Source organism: Pagrus pagrus (genome assembly GCF_965226575.1).
Source record: "Pagrus pagrus genome assembly, chromosome: 1".
In the NCBI taxonomy this organism is placed as follows: Eukaryota; Metazoa; Chordata; class Actinopteri; order Spariformes; family Sparidae; genus Pagrus; species Pagrus pagrus.
Window position 1 is genome coordinate 13,557,340 of NC_140185.1, and position 22,271 is coordinate 13,579,610.

The window sequence follows — 22,271 nt, forward strand, 5'->3', positions numbered from 1 at the left end:
TGACTGGATTTGATATCATAATTTTCAACCTGGCCACATATTTTCAGGCATAAAATCAGACTGATGTTGATACTAGAATGAGTATGTTATGGTTGTTGGCTAATTTAACCGCATTCTGTGTTGGTGCAGTTGCATTTAAGATTCTGTTGGCTCAGACTTGGGATCCATATTGGCTTCACTACAACCTCTCCCTCGTTGATCTGTTTGAAAAATCATTTGACCCCTAAGGTTAAGGACTCAAAGTATCCTCTACTGATATGCCTCTGGGCTCTTCTTGCCGCTGTGAAAAGCCACAGTTAAAAGCTGAGGTCTGGCCCTGCAGGCCATCCAGTAAAAATTGATGATGAAAACCTCAGGCGAGAAACTCAACTAGAGCTACTACTATGAACTTTTTTATTGAACCGAAGACACATCTGGCAATATTCATGGTGGACACAATCTATAAGCTGTCTCCACCGTCAATGTTAATTATACTTTAAAAAGACTTTGGGTTTCAACATTCAAGTCTTTTTTTCTACTGCTGTCAGTTTCGGAATAAGTCATGGAGAAAACCTAGCAGCTGTGCATTGTTGGTTTTCAAACTAAAACCTGATGAAAGACTTTGCTTGTGCAATTGAAAATATTGGTATTGGGAATAATAAATCATTTCTTGTCCCCATGAGACTCCAGCAACGATAATAAACAATAGATCCCCGCTGTCACATAAAAGTGATAATAAAGCAGGCTGTAATGACAGATGTCAGATCAAAAAAGCTTTCTGTCCTCTTGTAGGAGGCTACTCCTCCCCTGTCCTTTCATGCCTTGGAAACAGAATCAGCAAGTAACAAAATAGAGAAACTGTGAGCTCAGCTTACCCTTAGATATGTCTGTATATACTGTATGTGGTCTTCTCACAAAATGCACTCGTCTGTGCTGTGAAATACACAGCTGATCTTGAGGACATACAGTAGATGTTACATTTGCAGAAGATCTTTGGTTACAAAAAGAAGATTGTGATAATGACTCAAACCCTTTAATGTTTTACATGTTTCCTCAAACTGACATACGAGTTTCTGCCTGGTTAGTTTATCTCAGATTCTGATCAGGTTGGGTTTTTAGCTGCAGCTAGTAGCTCTATAGATTGCTCGGTCAGTCTGTCTGTTGGTCAGGAGAGCTGTGGATTACTGTATTTGGATAACCTGGACAACTTTCAGTGCTTGTATTTCATATCAATTTTTGACAAGGAGTTATTGTTTTTGCAATCAAAGTGAAATTGTTGTCAGAATTTGGTTGGTCACTCGCTCAAAATTCCCCAACCTTTAGCAACCACAATTTTCACCCTAGGAGTCTGAAAATTGGCATGCAGGTGAATGTGAAGGTGTGTGTTTGTGTTCAAGCCAATTGGATAAAATGTGGTGTGGCAGTAAGTGGCCCGTAACAAAAAGGCGCATAACTTCTGATTCACACAACACGACTAAACTTTGTATAAAAACACACACAGACACACACTTTTGCCGCCTTTGTGAGGTTGTGTGCATGAACGCATTGATGCCTGCTCATACGTGGTCACATCTGTTGTGATTTCACGTGTCAACTGCAGAGCAGACAGTGTGTTGATGAGCTTGATTTTTAGCTCAGAAGTGGTCACCCCTACCAAATTGCTGCTGGATCTGTTGTTGTTTGATGTGCAGTCTGAGGGGGGGATACCTACCAAATTGCTTGAAAGATCAACAGTCTGGATGTTGGGACATGAGTTGGGTTTTTATGTGGTAACAAACTTAACTTCATTGCAATAAAGACACCATATTGTCTGCATCTTCTTGCTATCTGCAGCTTCTTATATTTTAAATGTTTTTCTTCTTACGTTCCGTTCATAGTAAAAATGAGTAATGCTGCATGCCTTTATTGGTCAGCATGGTTGAAGATTCAGCAGTCTTTTTGATTAAGCTTCATAGGAATTGTCAATGGACAAGACCTACTAGAGGTTCAGTGTTTATATTATGTTTTTATATTATGTCATAGAGGTTGCAGAAAGGCATATCTTAAACTGTAGTGTGAGTTATCACAACATGTATGATTAATACAAATTGTCTGTTCGGCTTGAAAGGAGGAAGTCAGAGGAAAGTCAATACATATTGTCCTCAGATGCCAGCATTTGCAACATCTTTGAGATTATGAATAGCAGTGTGAAAAATCCAAGGCATCTCTAAAGTATTAATAAAAAGGACTTCCACATAAATATATGATATTCATTAATGACCAGTTTCATTAAATGCTTCCGTTTGGACTCAAATTCATCATGTTTGTTCAAGTCCAAAGACTGTCAAATAAGGGGTTGGAGCTTATGGGTGTGAAACGTGAACCCAATGCAGATGTGCCTTAAACCTGCATTCTTTCTAATGACCACCGGGGGGCTCCTTCACTGGTGCCAAAAAGAAATCCGATTGTATGTAAGCTTAGGAGAAAATTACCCTACCTATGACTTGATTTATTACCTCAGTGAACCATTTACTAATGAGGTTATGGTCTCAATCACTAGTTTCAAGTTGTCCTCAAGATAACATGATGTTCATTTTGTAAATTAAAATGGTCCCATTTAGAGTAAAATATATGTCAAATTAGTGTTTGCTTTAGGGCGTGGCAGTCTCGTAGTTCTTCTTCTTCTTTTCGTGTCTTTGAAGCTGGTTGGTTTTATGACAGTTTCCCATTTCTTTCCACAGTCCTTTGCATTTTTATTGAACACTGCGAGATCCCTTGAGCTGCCTCATAGTTAACAAGTTGCTACCATAGTGTGTCGTCTGGTTCTCAGTCAGATCCAATCAGGCTAGAAGCATAGCAATGCATATCCTCCCAGGCTCTACCCTATCTATATCAATATAGTCACTCCTGGCTCTGAAAAACCAATATGGGGAAATGAGAAAATAGATAGACTTGCTAAAATATTCTGAGCATCATTATTATAATACTGAAATGATAAACCCAACCCCCACAAGTGATTCACTCGCAGATGCCGAGAATCCCACAGCATTGCAGGAGAGCAATAAAATGAGTCAGCTTGCAAAGTTATAGTGGAGCTCATTCTCTTTGACATCCATACATCCTTTTTTCTTTCATGCATGAGATCACTGATGCAGTTTGTGTACACACTGTCCTCCGTCTGACCTCACATCTCTCTGCTGCTAATGTCTGATGCCACCACCAAGAGCACCATTTGGACTCCTGTGTGTGTGTGTGTGTGTGTGTGTGTGTGTGTGTGTGTGTGTGTGTGTGTGTGTGTGTGTGTGTGTGTGTGTGTGTGTGTGTGTGTGTGTGTGTGTGTGTGTGTGTGTGTGTGTGTGTGTGTGTGTCAGTATGTGTGCACTTTGGTTTGTCCTTCACCTCTTTTGTTGTAATAATAGACTCTAGCAGCTCCAGTAATTTGTCTGTTCAGCAGTAGATAACCTTCAGTAGATTCCCGGTGTGTCTGTCCTCTTCACAAAGATGTAAATTGCTTTCTTTTCTATTTGATGTGGTAGCTTAGAAATAAGTTTGAAAGTTGTTTCCTGTCCTGGTTTATAGTTCCCGGTGAGCGTTTGTATGTGTCCAGTCCACTTCTACTGAGTGCTCTCCTGTCTAGTGACCTTGTAGTTTGCAGTGTTTTTGTTTTGATATTTTGGTTTTCTTGCTCTGTGGTGTCCAGAAACCTCATTGTTTTGGCTCTTCTTCCAGGCGCACGTGCACCTCGAGCACTTGTGGACCAGAAGTCTTCAGTGATCAAGCACAGTCCAACAGTGAAGAGAGAGTCGCCCTCTCCTCAGGGTCGAGTCAACAACACAAGGTAATGAACTCTGTCATTATGTAAAACTTCTGTCTTTAGTTGGGTTTAAATGCATCTGTTAAATATGACTGAAACACGGTTGTTTTGATTCAGTGAGAACCAGCAGTTCTTGAAAGAGGTGGTGCAGAGTGTCCTGGATGGTCAGGGAGTCGGCTGGCTCAACATGAAAAAAGTGCGCCGCCTGTTGGAGAACGAGCAGCTTCGCGTCTTTGTGCTGAGTAAACTGAACAGAGCCATACAGTCTGAGGAGGACGCCAGACAGGAGATCATACGTGATGTGGTGAGATACTTGTTTCTGCCCTCCTCACTGTGAACTGATGCGCCAAGAAATACGAAATATTAACAACAAAACCTGAAGAATAACAGCACAAATATAACATTTCGACAATTTATTTGATACATTTTCTTGTCTTTAAAGGAGGTTTTGGAGATTTTTCTCTTCTCTCAAGATTGTTTGTTCAGTAAATTTGTATTTATTCAGTTAGGGCTGCAGCTGATGATAATTTTCTCTGTTGATTAACCTGATTAAGCTTTTTGTATGTAAAACTGCTATTATAATATGCACAGAGTGATGTATTCAAGTAGCTTGGCTTATTCAGTAACTGGCAGTTTAAAAGTCTAAAATCCAAAGATATTCAGTTTACTATCACGTAACAAAGAAAACCAGGTTAAGCACTATATTAAGGTCCTTGTAATAAGTGCTCAAAAATAATATGTTAAGTTAAGAAGTGCCTAATAAAGGATTTATTAACCCTAATAAGGCATTTCTCTCGCATTAGATCCAGAAGGTGCAAAAAGGGAAATTGACTGTTAATAAATGCATGATTAAGTGTGTATTAATCTATGATAAGCAATTTCTCCATTATCAAAGTAGTTGCCTGTAGTTTAGTCTGAATGTGCTTAGAGTGATGTTTTACAGCTGTAGGTTACTTGATGATTAACATTAACAGCACGCCAGTCAGGTGAACTCACTGGACCATGAGTTGACTCAACTTAATCCAGCTTTTTTTTTTATATATATACTGTATATGTATATTCCAACATCACACATTTGTCTGAGATTATAGTCTGTGCAGTCATTATAAACCCTGTTAATGTGTCGCGTTTCCAGGAGGTGAGCAGAAAGGTGTACAAAGGCATGCTGGACATCTTGAAATGCACCGTTTCCAGTCTGGAGCACTCGTACACAAACGCAGGCCTTGGAGGAATGGCCAGTGTCTTCAGCTTATTGGAAATAGCGCGCACACATTATCAAACCAAAGGTATGTCTCGTATATTTAGCTGGAATGCCCAAATTTATTGTTAGTCTCTGATTTATAAAAAAAAGAAGTGTTTTTTATGCTGGAAAGCATAAAAACAGCGCCTGTGCTACTAATATTTGTCCACGTCTTTGCAATGTCTTTAAATTAAGCTTTAAGCTGCATGCTATATGTTAACTTACTAAAACATCAACAATAACTGTAAAATTTCGATTTCATTTCTGTTTTTCCTTCTTTGTCTAATACTGTTAATCCTCTCCCAGTTTAAACCTCTACATATTTTCTTTTTATGTAATTTTTATAAACTCTGTCTCTGGCCCCTTAATTTTGGTAACTTGGTAGACCCAGAAAAACGCAAGCGAAGCCCCACAGACAGTGCTGGCAGCCCAGGGAGTAAAGAGAGTCCTTCTGGTCGTATGGAGACTGCCAGACCTCAGGGCCTTCTGAACGTTCCCCACCTGCAGCTGCCGCACCACACAACGGGCAAAGGAGCCCGCCATTTTGATACCCGGAGTCTGAACGAGGAGAACTTTATTGCCTCGATTGGTGTGTACACCACTCCAGCCCCGGTTGCATGTGCACTGTGAGATCCTCTACCCCGTCCCCTACAAGCTCATCAACCTTAAATACCAGTCCCCACCCCCACCCCCTTGTCCAACCGTCTCAAAGAAAGATCCCTTCACTTGTCCCAGACCGATCCTCACAGGTGTTATAATATTCCACACACTTTGACCTCAAATACTGGTGATAATCACTGGGGTAGGCTCTGCGGAAAAAAAGAATCATGTTAGGAAAATTTACTCTACTGTGATCTTAAACCAAATACTTAAGTGTATGATTTTCACACATAAAACATGTTCTCATTGCAAATATGAAGTAGCCTTGAAAAGTGTCTGGAATATTTCCCTGTTTTCCAGGCTGGACTGCGTGTGTTTGTCTCCCCTTCCTGAAACATCTGTGCCCCTGTTTGCCTCCTCTCTGGAGTTGTGTTGTCAGCCTCTTAGCACCTTGATTGCATGTCTTTCTTTTGGTCTTCCAATACCTAAATCTGCAGTAGTGGACGAGGGAAACCAGAGGTATGCGCATCGATAGTCAAATCGGTGCCTGTCTTTGCCTTTACTGCAGGTTTCTGCGAGGCGTGCTGTAGTAAATGGCAGCTCCCTTTGCTCTCAGCATGGAGGGTGGAAGCATCGCTCCCCAGTAAACAGTCCCAGTAAAGAGACAAATTTCACTGCAGAAAGTGTTTCTATTGGTCGCTAAAGAACCAACGTACTTACAATTCTTTCATAATCTCTTTATGGCTTAATTACTCTGGGTCTGTGTACGGGGGACATTTTCAGTCAACCACCCTGACACCTCTCTTACCCGCACCCCTTCTTTTCCTGTTAGAAGTTGCACCTTCAATTCTACAGAATGCTTTGAGACTTGCATCCCGGCTTCTGCAACTGCTCCATTTCACCTGCTGGCTAGTCGGCCTCTCAACCCCATCCCATGCTCTTATTTCCGAATCAACCTTTTTCTCTCTCACCTTTGCTCTGGAGAGCCAGACAAATGCAGTCGGTATCCAATGGTCAGAGCCAAAGCTCATTCTGACGTCACTGTGTGGCTCTCCAGGACTTTGGGCCAGGAGCTCTGGGTGTGTTGTAATGTTACCTTAGTAGCTGTTAGACTCAGTGGATCCAATCAAATCAACAAAATACTTTTTTTGTCCAGATTGAAGTGCAGCTACATGCAAACATTACAAAACATCTTCATTCAATAATGACAGATTCTCAATGCTTATTTTGTTTTTGTTTTGATTTTAATGCTCATCCACCATACATGCCTTTTCAACCAGCTCTCTGACTCTCTCTCTGTCTTTCTCTCCTTGCTTGCAATGCATCTTGGGTAGAATTGTGGAGCAAGCACCAGGATAAGCAAAAAGCTATGGAAAAACCACAGAGTAAGAGACTTTTCACACACCAAAAAAAAGGGAAAAGAAAAGAAAAAGGATTGGGGTGTTCAGCTGTTGACCTTTTTCTACCCCCCTCTCCCCACCTTTTCAAACTCTCCAGTGTCTTTTTTTACTGAATAAATAAAAAGGAGTGCTCCCAATAAGATATTAAAAATAGGTTGAAGAGTCTTGATGTGAGACCAAGATCAAGATTTTTATAGTAGTTTGATAGAGTGCTGCAGGGATGATGTAATTTTGCAGGCTAAACCTGGAAGTTAGCATCGCCCTGGTTCCCTCACAAAGAAGCCTTATGGGATTTTTGAATTTTGGATTATTGCAAAAAAATAAGCTCTGTGGCAAACACAAGCTAATGATACTCACATAGTGAGATGATTCTCTGAGTCCCCGACAACTTCTGTTGACTCATTTAGCCACTTGTCAGCAACCAACTTTTCTGATACAAGTAAAAACTTTTTAATTTACAGGTGGGGTATTTACTGTTGTAGAACAAAAAACGAAAATCTCTTAAGCTTGTGTTAACCACAGACCTTTTTCAGGTCTTTTGTAACTGAAAACCCATTCAGAAAACCCAATAAGTTTGAGACGAGGGAGCCGGAAGTGCAAAAATGCTTTGACATTTCAGGTTTCAGGACTCATTCCTGCAGCTCTCTATTATGCCCTACACATGAGATGTGGATCAGGAGGATTTTATTGATTTTCTAGTTTGGTACACTGCATTATCATTACTTATATGCAGTAGTGTTGGTATCCTCTAGTGGTATTACATTTTGTATGTTTTGTAATTTTGTGTTTGCTGAATAAAAAACAGGGTCATAGAATTTCTTACAAACATGGTGCTGTGAGAATTTACACCCTTGTTTTAGTTCATCAAGACTTGAGATGGGTAAGTTCTTCCAGCAGGCATTACTACAGTGAATGCTAGCTTTTCCAATGATACAGTATGTAATGACCTCAGCTGTGTTAGCCTAATAGCTGTAGCTCACAAGGTGGGATGCAGAACATACTGTAGAAGCCAACACGTGTAGGAAAGTAGTGCTGTATAAAAGTTTTTTATTCTTTTTTTAACATTATTTAATTTTTTACATTTAAAATAATTGCAAATGTTTAAAAGTTATTGTTATTAAAAAAAATGGGAATTTTATGTTTTATTCACTGGCTTTAGCTCAAGCAATGTGTCATTTTGTTTTCCAGTGTGTTTTTTTTTTCCCCTTGACACCCCGCATCAAGACGAGAAGAAATGAATACCTGCTGCCCTGTCCTGCTCTTTTAACTGTTTTTTCCAGTTTCAAGTGGCTTTCTTCAAACTGTGTATCGACAGCCAATATTCTGTAGTTGCTGGCACATTTTGAGGCTTTACTAAATAGTTTGCAAACGTTAAGTGACACAACAAACAAGGAAGTGTCAGGATCTACTTGTCACCACATGAGGTGATAAATAACGAAGTACAAATCACACTTGAAACAGAAAATGTCTCCTTTACCGTCCATCAGTTTGTCTGCATGCCTAACTGCCTGTGTCTGTTTGTGGTTTTGGTGTAACTTGGGCCACATTTGCAGCATTGACTTGAGAATTAATGTCGCGCTCGTGCAGTTTTGTTTTCTTTTGTAACTTTTCCCCCCAGTTTTATGGCACTCTCTGCTTGACCCTTCGTAACTTCTCTGCCTGGTCTTTGAAAGCTTCATCTGTTACTACTCAATTTTGCTGCTACTTTATACAGGAAGTTGTGAAAAGATTATGAAACAAGTTCTCTTTCCTCTTCAGATTAGATTTACTATAGCCACCCTGTATTTTTAGCTAGAGGCAGCTTAAGGCTCTGAGTCTTAGAGGTAAAATTCATTTCACAAACATGAATAAGGTAGTCTTATATTTATGCTTTTGCTGTGTTAAAAATGAGGCTTTGGCACTTTAGATGGACGTAGCATCAGTGTTGCTGTGCTGTGTTGGCTTTGAGTGAGGCGGCTCTAAGTAAGGCAAGAAGATGTCGTACTTTGCTGAATACATGCTGATAATCACATCTGTCCTTCAGGGTCTGAAGGAGCAAAGCAGCAGCGCCCCCAGGTGACTGATGCAGAGGAGAAGAAGTCACAGATCAGTGCTGACAGTGGCCTCAGTGTCACATCTGGATCTCAGGTTTGTACCTGGAAGATTTGGTGAATGAATGAATGAAGGAAGGTTAATTTCAGTTTCAGTGTCCAGTTCCTGATTTACAGCCTTTTGGCCTTCCCCAGAGTCTGTTGCGCTGAACAGTCTATGGTGTCGGTGTTTGTTTGTTAAAAACTGCTAATGGTGTGCAGCTCATTTTTACTGTCTGTTACTGACTTTTCTATTTTTGGGGGTTTACAGAAGAGCGACACAGAGTCTGTAACGAGCTCAGAGCCACCGATCCTGACAAGAAGCACCAGCCAGGACTCAGAGGCTAGCACAGTGGTAGGGCACAGCCAACTCAGATATTCTGCACTTTTGCTGCCTATTCCAGCTACAGTACATGGTACTTCAAAGTTTTACCTGCAGATGCCAGGATGATATATATTTGGTTTAGACCATTTATAGTCTGTCTTCTCATCTGTTTCCCTTAAAAAAAAAAGGGAAAAAAAGGAGAAATCAGAATAATGGGTGGTGTTTTGCAGTGTTGTTCACAAATGGGACACATCATTGATAGTACCCTCTGTTTAAAGCCTAGGAAGTTGGTGTTACTATTATAAGGTTATAACTGTATATAACTTCATACAGCATGTACTGTATATCTGCTTGTAACTTGTAAAACTTTACCAGTAAGCAAGTGTAGGTCATTATAAACTCATGATGTCTAGCCTTATATTGTTTTAAACCATAGAATTGTATTTAAATTCTGGTGGAAACCCTAAAATGTATGCATGTGAAACACCACTTGTGTTTTGTTCTTACACCTGGATTTTATTTTATTTTAGATAAGCAATAGTTCTGGAGAGACTCTTGGAGCTGACAGTGACCTGAGCAGCACAGCAGGAGACGGCCTCGGTGGAAGAGTTGCTCCTCATTTAAATCAGTCCAGAGGGACTCTCTCCGACAGTGAGATTGAAACCAATCCAGCCACCAGCACAGTATTTGTAAGTATTAAACCCACTATAAGTAAATTATATATGAGCATAGTTCTTACTTTAGATAATCGCCAACTTAAACGGACACTATTTACTTACAAACGTCCCAAACATACTACAAAAAGTGGAAGACTGCAGATAAGTTTTCTACAACATAGAAACACAAGTTAACATCAGTTCTGTAGTCCTTTTATGTAGACAACTAGTTTTCCCACTGATGACAGTGACTATCAGAAGTTTTAAATGTATACACGATATGCAAGTTTATTTTGTTTTATAGTTTGAAAAAGCATTTCTATCTTTAATTGCATTATGATTTGTTACTCGCTGTTATTGATTCATTAGTAAGTACAGACAACAATTATGTATAAAGTGAAGCTGTCTTTATTGAATTATTGACGAATTGTGCTAAGGAACTACTTTGTCTAGATTAATATCTTAAATCAATTCAAACGCTTCCTTGTCCACTTCCGTCGTCCATCTGTCACAGAGTTGATATTCCTAGAGCCAGACTATCGTTAGGAACAGTATTTGATCTGAATTATTTACAGTAAGTTGATGCTGAAAAAAGGACAAAAACAGATAAAACTGTATTTTTGGTCGCTGACAGATCACAAGCATTGACCCTGTCCCATTTCCACAGGGAAAGACCCACACTCTGAAACCAGGTGCAAAAGACCATGTACATGCTATGGCGAAGGGGCCGCCAGCACAGCCAATGGAGGACATCAGTATGAGGATTTACCTGTGTGAAGGCCTGCTGGGTATGTTCTGCTCTGGACTTCACTTCTCTACTTCCTCTTGCAGTGTTGTCAAACAGCTCACATTTATCGTTCCTGTGTGATGCGATGAATTATTTTCTCATCTTAAGTGTTTCCTTACTTTGTCTGTCACTAAATTGTTGTCACAGCTTTGCTTTACTAACATTACTTTTGTCACAGAAACTCATTCGAGCCAAACAACCTTAAATATGAAAAGAACATCCACTAATAGAACTATTGCTACATGTTGTGACCCTTCACTCACTACAACTTGTGCAAGTTGTAGTGAGTGAAGGGTCATTGTTACTATTAATGTGACCACGGTGAACTTTCACTAACCCTGGAAACAATTATTTTTATTAAAGCAGAAGTCAGACATGTGATTACACAGAAGTAGTGTAATGTTTATTATGAAATGGTGAACTGAACTTCTGTTAAAAGGTGAAAGGTTATACCCTGATGTTTATTATCTGATGTAACTCTATGTAATTTTACATTGTGAAGAAATTATATTCACTGCTTTCTGTGAGGTTTGGCAAAATTTAAAAATATGTAATTCAGGTGTAAGCATGTGAAAACAGGATTAACATTAAAGGAAAGGACGAAATAGAAAAAATAATGCTGGGTTGCTTCTTTTAGGAATATTTATTTTCATTATGGTAAGACATGACTGCATCTGTTGCAGAGTAATTACTGGTGTTTAGTTGTAATCGTATGTTTAACAAAACAAATTGCAATAATTAACTAAACTAAAGTCTTTAAATACTTAAAAACAATAAGAACTCAAAGTCAATATCGTATATAAGCAGTTGATAAACATTCAGCCTCATCACCACAATTAGCAGGAACAAGACTTTTGGCTAAACCTGTTTTTTGAAAAATTACAACCTGCGTATAAGGACAAGCTATAAATTAGTGTTTAAATGAACGTGATACGTCTTGGTCCTGTTTTTTTGTTTCTCTGGTGTGGTTCTCGGCTCGCTCTGCTCTTGTTTTTGCCATTAAACCCTCTCACCTCTTCCTCGCCTAACCCCCTCCTGCTCTCGCTGCTTGTCGTCCCTCCTGCTGCTCCTCCTGGGAAATTCTTCCAGGCCGCGATAAGAGCTCCGTTTGGGATCAACTAGAGGATGCTGCCATGGAAACCTTTTCTCTAAGTAGGGCAAATCTCTTGCCTTTGCCCTTTTCCTGTACGTATGTGTGTGAGTGTGTGCCGGGAGGTGTGTCCATTGTTCACATGGAGTAGCTCTGTTCAATCTTTGATGTGATGTGTGTTTTCTCTGTGCATTGGTGAGCACATCTGTGTGTTTCTGAACATGAGGTATGGGTGGAAAATATAAGCAATCCTGCAGACTTGAGCCTTAGTTTTCTCTCACTAAGAGATCAAAGACGGCAACATGTGTGTGCTTTCCGCTCACTTTGCTCTGTTAACATTTATTTTAATGTCTGCTCACCTGCGTTTTCAACTAGTTTTCTGACTTACTTTCATGTTGAACTAGAAGCTTAACATTCCCTGGGTTTGCATATGGGATGAGCGCCTTCAAGTGCTGCCAGAAGCGTAATTATGAGTTAAGCACACTAATATGAGCCACCAGCTGGTAAATAATATTGGGAAATGTCAAGATTTTCAATAAGCTTCTGCAGGGTGAGGTGGGGACAAAGTGGATGAAGGGAAATATTTTATTCATCTTCTGCATCCTGTAAAAGTAATTTATGTCACGCCTTTTTGTTTGATATTACAAATTATTATGTGACCATTCACAACTTTGTTTTTAAATTCGAGGAAGAAGAAAATGTAATTTCCCCAGTTCACATTAACTTGTAGTTCCAGTAAGTTCACAAATAGCAGCACTTAAAGCCAGCATCCGACATCTCTGCAAATGCAATAATGGCACTTTAAAAAGAAAAAGAACAGCTGTAAGTGGAACCAGTAACATCCTCCCTGTCATATTCTATAACCAGCCTGTAGAAGAGTCGAACAAGTACTTGGCCACAATCATTGATCAGACTCTGACTTTTAATGAGATCTCGAAGAGCATTGTTAAGAGAGCCAGTCAATGATTGTTTCTAATCTAGGAGCTGAGGAGCTTTACTGTTAGCCAGCTTATACTTAAAATGGCATGCAGGAGCCTGGTTGAAAGCATTTTGTCATTTAACATAACAGCTTGGTACCTGAGTGTGCATTTCAGTCAAAGAAACTGGCAGCCATATATTGACAGAGTGTTGCACAGAGAGAATAAACATTCGACTGCAGATACTTCAGTCATAGTCACTGCACTTGTCGATTTAGGGTCCTAGGGGCCAGCAAGACATCTTTAATTCTCTATGCCAGACAGGCATTGAACACAGAATGCTTTTGCATCAAGAAACAATTGCTTTTTGGGATCATTTGTATAACCTGTTAGCTGCTACCTTCCCATTTGCACAATTGTATGTTGTATATTTTGTATGTTTTTAATGTTATGTTGTCCTGTGTGTAGTGTACTCTATGTACTTTCGCTGTTGGGAAAAGCAAAACAAAACAAATTTCCACAGAGGTGGGCAGTTAATTAATTAATCAATCAATCAAAAAAATCAAAGTGAAGGTTTTATTGGCCCTGGTGGTAGATTAGCTGATCGAAAGGAACGATATTTTGATAATTGATTATTCTTTTAATTAATTTTTCAAGCAAATGAAAAGTCTTTGGGTTTTAGACAGTTGTTGGTTGGACAAGGAAGCAAGATGAAGATGTAACTGTTAGCTCTATGACATTTTGATGAGCATTTTTCAAGCAATGAAACAAACAATGAATTAGTTAATTGTGACAATAATCAGCGGATTAATCAATAATGAAAATAATTATTTGCAGCCTGTTTGTTAGCCTGCTACCTGTTAGTTGAGCTTCATCACAGACCTCCCTGTGTAACTGACTACTGTTGTTTCCCTGCATGACCCAAACTGTGTACTGCTTGTTCATCTTCTGACAGCAGTTAAAATGGAGAGCTTCAGTAAAATGTTGCAATATAAGTACTTAATTACTTCTTGTAGCAACTTGCAAGTATAATAGTTGGATATGCAATTTATATTGCCAACTCCTCCAATAAAATAGCATTTTTTTAAAAAATAAGTTATTTAGAACTTAGATTGTGTGCTTGTGGCTGCGTATGGTGTTGAAATTGTGCAGCTTTGCACATTTTAGGAGCTACATGTGTCCTGTCTCATGTGTTCAGGTAAGGAGCGCTCCACACTGTGGGACCAGCTGCAGTTCTGGGAGGATGCCTACTTAGACGCTGTGATGTTGGAGCGTGAGGGGATGGGGATGGACCAGGGACCCCAGGAGATGATTGAAAGGTTTAACATGGCTTTATTTTATCTGTCATACATACATTTTGTCACAGTCACTAGATAATTTTGTGATTCTGGTCCTGGACTGTTAATACTTGCTTTTCTGTCTTGTGTTTGTCAACACAGATACTTGTCATTAGGAGATCATGACCGGAAGCGTCTGGAGGATGATGAAGACCGACTTCTGGCCACTCTGCTGCACAACATGATTGCATACATGCTAATGATAAAAGTACGGAGGCCTGTTTGTCGTGTTATTCATGTGACACCATAATTGTTGATTTATGTCGGATTTGACATTGTTTGTACCTCTCGACTTTTCTTTTATGTGGATGTATTTGACTGTTTTAGTTGAACAAAAATGACATCAGGAAGAAAGTGAGGCGTCTGATGGGGAAGTCCCACATCGGCCTCACATACAGCCAAGAGATCAATGAGATATTGGACAAACTGGCCAACATGGTGAATATCTGGCTTAATTTAAATGTAGTTAGTTCAATTTCTATTCATCCTTTTGTAATTATTTGGACCTTATTATGTTTTATAGAATGGCCGTGAGCTTCCCATCAGGCCCAGTGGAAGTCGTCACATCAAGAAGCAAACATTTGTTGTACATGCTGGCACTGACACCACAGGAGACATCTTTTTCATGGAGGTACGCAGAGTGTACTTCCTTTACCTGCATCTGTGACTATGTCATGTTGGTGCTCATTTTACTAATATTAAACTCTCTATTTCTTCAGGTGTGTGATGACTGTATAGTCCTGCGCAGCAACATCGGCACAGTTTACGAACGCTGGTGGTACGAGAAGCTCATCAACATGACTTACTGTCCCAAGACCAAGGTGCTGTGTCTCTGGAGACGCAACGGCCAAGAGACACAGCTCAACAAGTTCTATACCAAAAAGGTCAGAAACTGCCTCTCTCTCTCTGCAGCCTGTGCCTTTATTCATTTTTCAGAGAACATAAAATAGAAATTCAAATGACTTTACTCTTTGCTTTCTAGTGTCGTGAACTCTACTACTGTGTTAAAGACAGTATGGAAAGAGCTGCAGCGAGACAGCAAAGCATTAAACCAGGTACGGAGGGAGTGAGGAGGCTGAGCCTATGTCCTCTTCTTTCTTTCTTTCTTTCTTTCTTTCTGCTCTTCATCTGTGTCTGAAGCCGTACCCATGGTCCTAAAAGTTTGTGGTTGTGCATGTGCAAGAACGTCAGCTCAGCTTTTACAAACAATACAGCAAGCCAGGTTCTCCAAAGTCCTTTATCGTCATTCTTCTTCAGGGAGCGTGTGTGCGAGTGTGTTTGTATGTTGTGTATGTTTGCTGGACACACACTGTTTTTTGAAATAACATTTCATATTTTCATCTTTCGTACTTTCTTTCTTTCGTACTTTTATTATTACGTATTTTGGCTCTTTCTTTCGTACTTGTCATACCAAACTGAAGGTACAGTAATGAACAGGAAACAAGCATCATCACACTCCTGCTGTTCTTTGTCCTTTTGACAATTCTCTTATCATCCTAGTACTTTGTAGTTGGTTTAAAACATTCCTGCCAACATGCTAGCAGTGTGTAAAGGCTTTTTTTGTTAGTCCGTCAAATTTGATGTTTTTTTGGGGGGGATGTATTATCTATACTAGCTGTAAACTCAGTTGTGGTTTCCTTCAGGTCCAGAGCTGGGCGGAGAGTTCCCCGTCCAGGACATGAAAACTGGTGAAGGTGGACTGCTGCAGGTCACACTGGAAGGAATCAACCTTAAATTCATGCACAGCCAGGTAAGAGGCCAGTACCACAGCAGAGAAACTGCTCTTCATCTCACACAAAGGCATGATGATAAAAATCACTCATGATGATTCAGACTTCATCCCGTCCTTCTGTCCACCCTTCTGCTCATCTCTCCCGTTTGCATCATTTCCTTTCATCCTGTGACGTCTTCCTCTATTGTCATTAAAACAAATCTCAGTAGTCAAAATATTAGCGATGATTGACAACATGTTTGATTGGCATTTAATCGTACCTGATGTTTGTCCCGTAGAGGAAGAATTCCTGTTTGTGCTTTTGCTTTTTTTGATTTGCTTTTTTCAGTTTGTGTTTTTGTTTGTTTGTTTGTTTGTGTATGTGTGTGTGTTCATATGCATGCGTTTCCCACAAACAGTATTAACACATCCTTCCACACGAGTTTGTTTTGACATCCATGGTACTGGAACCTCATTGTTCATATACTGTGTGGGAGGAGATGAAGTGTTAATGTGTGTGTGTTGTGCATCAGTGGTAAGACGGATGACCTTGAGAAAAAGACTTTTCATTAATAATTGGCTATTTTAATAGCAACTTCCACATTTAAGTTTGGACCCTTGAACATCGCCATGTGTTGTCTTCACACCTGCGCAGGTAGTCATAGTTGGAGTTGTTTTTTTTCTTCAGGTTCGTTAGAATGTGGAGCTGTGATTGAACAATGAGCTGTACGTGATAGTTGGAGAAGTGACCGTGCTGAAAGATCAGGAACCCACTGCAGCTGACAGACACTTTATACTCATGAGGCATATTAACAACAAGAAAACAAAAGAGACGTGCTACCAAAGAGTAACTCATCAGACCTCTTCAAACTGATTTCACAACAACAGAAGTAATTTGAAGGGTCAGTTCACCCAAATTTTAAGAATAAAAAATAGATCTTCTCACTTCACTTTTAGTGGTAATTTCAATTGGACTTTAAATCTGTTATAATAATTATTTATGTATTAACTGTCTCTCAAAGTCAGACTCATGAACCCACAGATTCCTCTGAGCTCTACAGACCCTTTTAGAAACTTTCAACTCATCGTTCTGAATACCGTCCCGTAACGTCAGTGCTCTCATAGCTTTGTTTTCTCCCCGTAAAGCCCACTGTACCCCACTGTCCCGCACCAAACAGCGGACAGACTCAGCAAGCAAGTACCATTTAGCATCTTTTTAGCATTATTTAGCAGCTAAAGAGCAAAGGGGAGCTCAAAGGAGAGTCAGTATTGGGCTTAGATATATCTAATAGTCAGAAACATGACTTCAAATAATGATAATGTTGCTCAGTATTCTGTCTGCCGAATGCGTAAATGAGCAACTACTTGGGAACAAATTAAAAGGTGATTATGTCAGTGTTGTGTTTGAGGCTTGTTTTTCCTCAGTACAGGTTTAAATCTATTTTTTCATCGCTGCGAGCGTCAAAAATAAAATTCCAGTTCTCTTTAAAACCAAAACTCACTGCTTGGCCAGAAATAATGTATTTTTATGATTTGGGTAAATTGACCCTTCAACTTGGAGATTCCTTCACTGTAACACAGTTATAATTACTAACTGCTTTTTCCTGCCGCTTCTGCTTTATCAGCCTCAGGCTCTTTAAACTCAAGTTTAATTTTTGCGACTCATATTGCAAAGGGGGTAGAGTGTCACACTTGAAAAGCTTTTTCATTACCAGACAAGCAAAATACAATTAACCTGAGATGTGAGTTTCTCAAAGATGCGCCACACTTTCAGAATAAACAAATGTCATTAGCAGCTTGGCTGCAGTTGTTAGATTGGAAGTATTTTCAGTTCAGCTCATGAAAAGTTTTCGTGGTATTTGAGAGGAACGATTACAACAAACCCTCAGCAGGAGTTTATTCAGCACCGGATTTAGTATTTCAGTGAGTGAGCACTGAGTCGGGGGTGAGATGGTGTCAGAGGTGACATTATACACCGTAGCATCGGGACTTCCTGTCCATCGGTGACTGCCCTCATTTATCTTTTCTGCTGTGTGAGCAAGTGGTTTTGGTGCCAGCCGTTGTTGCTGGAGGAGGAGGCATGGAGGGCTCTGGGGGACTGAGATGTTTAAAGTCCGGGAAAACAAAGGTGAATCCAGCTCTCAATAGCCTAGTCAAACCTCTACACCTCGTTTATTTTTTCTCTCCTATTTTAGAAGTCTTTGGGGCTGTGACGGGTTTTTCTTATTGGCTCTGGTAACTACTTTAGCTAGATTCTTGATTTGAATCAGTACGAGGCTCCTGTGGATAGCGCCCTCTCGGAGGAGTGTCGTCGAGTGTTTGTGCTCTTCTGTCCGATAATAATCCAAACCATTTCTCTCCCATGCTCTCTCCCCCTGCAAGGAGCGGAAGGTACACAACCTCTGCTGTGTTTGCTTATTAGCAGTTACATCTTATTGGGTTTTCCTTTTTGATTTCTCTATCTTTTCTTTAACCTGTCGTAGCTGTTTGGCAAATCTAATTTTGTGTCCTTGTCTACATTTTTATATGGAACTTCCATGTATGCATCATATGGGCTCATATTGCATCCCTGAGCATTAAAAGAAATGTGTTTTTTTGAACTACTTCTGCTGTTTACATCTAAATATAACGATAAATTATTCCAGTTCGGATACACAAGTCATGTTGAATTAGTTTGGAGCTTTGAGCAGACTAAATGCATTTCTCCTCATTTAACCGTCGCCCATGTATGCGTTTGATCATGGAAACTTCTCATAGTATGCTTTTCTTTTCTTTGGTTAGCTGTTAAAAAGCTTGCATTCCATGTGTAGTTGTTTTATTTTTACCTTTCACACTGAATAAAACAAGTTTAACATGGTTAATTTTTAAATATGAAGTGTTTACTTTTCATCCAGTGTTGTTGAGTTAATAATGTTCTGTCTTGTTTTTGTTTGTTTTTTGTTTGTTTTTAGGTTTTCATAGAGCTGAGTCACATTAAAAAGTGCAATACAGTGAAGGGAGTCTTTGTCCTGGAGGAATTTGGTAATTACACCATCTATTGATTCTAGGCCTGTACTCGGCACGGCAGTAACTCAGCGCCATGGCAAATGTATTGATGAGAGCTAATAAGGGTCCCCTAAATTGGATACTCGCTCTCCTAAAGGAGCTCTGAGACACTGATGTCTGTAGGTGATGAATTCTTCAGAGGACGTAGCTTTCTTTAAATCACACAGTAGCTTCGGAGTTAAGAGCACGTTTTATTTATCTGGTAAAGATGGATGGAGCTGGTGAGGAAGCTAGTGTTTAAGTGTAAAAGAAAAGTGTGAGGACACAGAGTCTCGATGCCTTTTTCACATATTTTTGCATTTTACAACAAAAAGGCACAAGCAGAAATTAACACTACAGTGTTCCATCAGAAGAAATCTTGGAGGTTGTCACATAATTTAATATACAGTAACATGAAATACAAATCTAATCAAAGTATCAGTAACCCTTTAAATTGTGAAGGTGAAACAGGATTTGATCTAAAATCGAAAACTGTTTTGAGAAAAAGTAGAAATTCTTCTGTTTTTTAATGTGAGCATATATCATGATATATTAAATATAAAATACTAAAAAATAAAATAAACTTTACAGGATAAGTTAGCTGATATTATATATCTTTTAAAAAATATAATCTGTGTATCCAAAGCCTCCATAGAAAGTATTTCTCAGGATATTAGAAAAACAAAAATGACTAATGCACTCCAAAAAAACAAACAGAATATAGAATATATATGCAAAACATTAGCATTTGTTGCTTATTTTATCTTATTATTATGGGAAGGATAATACTAATAAGATTAAACAAGCAACAAATGCTAATAATGCTAAAAATAAAATTGTGAAATACCACATGTTAAATTTATTGAAGGTAGAATATAAACTGTTAATAGAATAAAATTAGTTTTTATAACCAACACTAAAATGTTAATAAAACAAACCCTAACCCACAAAGTATTATAAACACATGTTTTTAAAGTATATAAACACATCAGGGCCACACTGTTGCACTGGGTGACATGTTCCTTCATTACTATGAACACACACTGTAGTTTGTTTTGACTCAATCCCACAAATGCTATCCTCACTCACCAGATCCCAAAATGTGTATTAATCCACAGCGGAAAATAGTTCCCAAAGAATGTAACAGATTTGTAAACCGTTACAAAAATAAAAAAGATTTAAAAAGAATTGTGCCTGAAGTTAGAAGCAAGTCCCAGACACAAAAGCAATACTCTGACTTGACGCCAAAATCAAAAAATGAGGGCAATAGTTACAAATATTCTGCTATGTACTGATTTATAATCGTTTCATCTAAAACTAAAACTAATTGAAATTCAACAAATAATAAGCAGACGTTTTTTATTTACACTGACAGTGAAAAAATCTAAATTCACCAGGTTTTACCACAGTGAGCAGTCACATATTTCACAAATGCAATAGCCATGCTTAGAACGACGATTTAAATCCAAAAGAATCTACAGCTCATATTTTCATTTATTAGATTGCTTCATTAAAAAGAGTCAGATATATCAAGTCACCTAATGGAGAGAAGAGAGTAAAGAGGGTTTGTACTGTAGATGGAGTGTTAAGGGTTAGTACACAGTTTACAAGTGAAACGAGCTGACTTCCAGTATGACGGTGCAGTATGTGATCGTCAGAGGTTGAAGTTGAGAGCCAGGCTGGGTTACTGTCGTGTCTCTGTGCTGCTTTTGTAATGTTGCCCTCATCTTTGCCACTATGAAAACCTTCATTCTCCAGCAGGTAAAGTGTTGTCACCTTTCTCCTTTCTTATTCAAACTGTGCAGAGTATTTCCTCACTCGACCCTTCTCATTGAGTCATTTATTTTTTCTTTTCTTGTACCATGAGTTTTCTTCTGCTTCCTTCATCACTTGCTTTTCATTTTCGGAGATCACCCCAGACCCCATCTCTCATGTGGTCCATTATTCTCTGATAGTGTGTGCCTCAGAAAGTGGAGATCTGTGGTGGGGCTGTTGAGCAGATTTAACATGTCACATCTGTCCAGATCTCAGCCTTCTCATCTCTGCTATGGGTTCACAGTTACTAATGAAAAGTCAACCTGTCCTGTGGACAGTGACGTGGTCCTGGGTCAAAGGAGTTTGGCCTCTTGTAGCTGCTTTTCTGTGATGTCTTTAAACTTTCAGTTCACAGGGGAGGAAGGGTTTGGGGAGGGGAGGTTGTCCCCTTCGTTTTCTTGCGTTCTTTGTTTTTCATATTTAAAACTTTATGACCTTGCAATCTCTTGTTATAAGACATTTGTGTTGTCATTTGTTCATTTTCTGGGCCATGAACGTCTCACCAACAGTTCAGATAAACAGTTTAATCATGACACTCTCCATTCGTACACTCATAATATTAAAGGGGACCTATTGTGCTCATTGACAGCTATATATCTTTATTCTGGGACTCCAATATAGAAGCTTCGCATGATTCATTGTTCATTGTTCTTCAATCAGGAAAACTTCTGGAATCTCGCTCCTGGGCATCATCCAAAGATTTTTGTGAAACCAGATCTAATTTTATTGAAAAAATGTGTTGGAGATTTCCTGATGGACAGACAGCTTAACTTGTTGCTTATCTAGTTAACTCAGTTAGTTGTGCAGCTAGTTAGCTCAGTAAGCAGCTACAGCTAGTGGCCCTGTTAGCTAACTGACTCTGCTTCACACCTCTAACACAGAAGCGTTAGATAGCCAGGACAAAGAGGTTTTCAGGGCAAGTGGGGAGAGTCAGCTAATAGGACTGCTAACTGCGCTACTAACTGAGCTAACAAGCTAACAGCAGCTGTTCTGGTTTTTGATAGTTAATGAACATCTGACATGGTAATATTATAAGTATATGACGGAAAATAAGCAAAGCACAAGGTCCCCTTTAAAATATTTAAACATAACCGGGATTTAACAGCAGAACTTTGTCTAAACCTGAAGTAGACAAGCCACTCTTGCCCTCGTCACCCTCCCTGTCCAAACGTACTCCTGACTGTTGAGGTGGACTCTTCTTGGCCCACATCCCATTTTACACCTTGTTGTATTCCACCCCTGTAACCCCCAAAGCTCCCCACAGTAACTCATTTAGGTTCCTGCTGCCTTTGAATTCTTTGTTTTGTCTCTTGCACCGGCATAGTTCCTGAAACTAAAGAAGTGGTGATCCACAAGTACAAGACCCCCATGGTGAGTCCTCGCTTCTTCTGTCAGAGTCAATCCTTTTGTACCAGTGCATGTAGAGAACAAGTTAGTCACAAGGTGTGCACGGCAGAAATGTGCCACACTAAATTTGACGTTTGTGTCTGTAAACATCACACCGACACCACTGTGGAGCAGCAGTTTG

The 22,271-nt window shown here is 39.4% G+C and overlaps 1 protein-coding gene across 18 annotated transcripts in view; it reads left to right on the forward strand.

Moving 5' to 3' along the window:
- Nucleotides 1-22,271, forward strand: part of madd (MAP-kinase activating death domain) — a 53,555-nt gene that overhangs the window by 25,916 nt on the left and 5,368 nt on the right. For 7 of the 18 annotated variants that reach the window (XM_084360676.1, XM_084360687.1, XM_084360675.1 and 4 more), the window contains 19 exons: nucleotides 3,688-3,796; nucleotides 3,890-4,076; nucleotides 4,908-5,058; nucleotides 5,398-5,601; nucleotides 6,947-6,997; nucleotides 9,036-9,139; nucleotides 9,353-9,436; nucleotides 9,937-10,095; nucleotides 10,730-10,850; nucleotides 11,939-12,001; nucleotides 14,055-14,175; nucleotides 14,296-14,401; nucleotides 14,521-14,631; nucleotides 14,717-14,824; nucleotides 14,913-15,077; nucleotides 15,176-15,248; nucleotides 15,837-15,943; nucleotides 18,856-18,925; nucleotides 22,068-22,114. In XM_084360676.1, the coding sequence (XP_084216802.1) occupies nucleotides 3,688-3,796; nucleotides 3,890-4,076; nucleotides 4,908-5,058; nucleotides 5,398-5,601; nucleotides 6,947-6,997; nucleotides 9,036-9,139; nucleotides 9,353-9,436; nucleotides 9,937-10,095; nucleotides 10,730-10,850; nucleotides 11,939-12,001; nucleotides 14,055-14,175; nucleotides 14,296-14,401; nucleotides 14,521-14,631; nucleotides 14,717-14,824; nucleotides 14,913-15,077; nucleotides 15,176-15,248; nucleotides 15,837-15,943; nucleotides 18,856-18,925; nucleotides 22,068-22,114 (2,141 nt within the window). The remainder of the gene's footprint in view (nucleotides 1-3,687; nucleotides 3,797-3,889; nucleotides 4,077-4,907; nucleotides 5,059-5,397; nucleotides 5,602-6,946; nucleotides 6,998-9,035; nucleotides 9,140-9,352; nucleotides 9,437-9,936; nucleotides 10,096-10,729; nucleotides 10,851-11,938; nucleotides 12,002-14,054; nucleotides 14,176-14,295; nucleotides 14,402-14,520; nucleotides 14,632-14,716; nucleotides 14,825-14,912; nucleotides 15,078-15,175; nucleotides 15,249-15,836; nucleotides 15,944-18,855; nucleotides 18,926-22,067; nucleotides 22,115-22,271) is intronic. The other 11 variants (XM_084360677.1, XM_084360681.1, XM_084360684.1 and 8 more) reach the window with 7 other exon arrangements.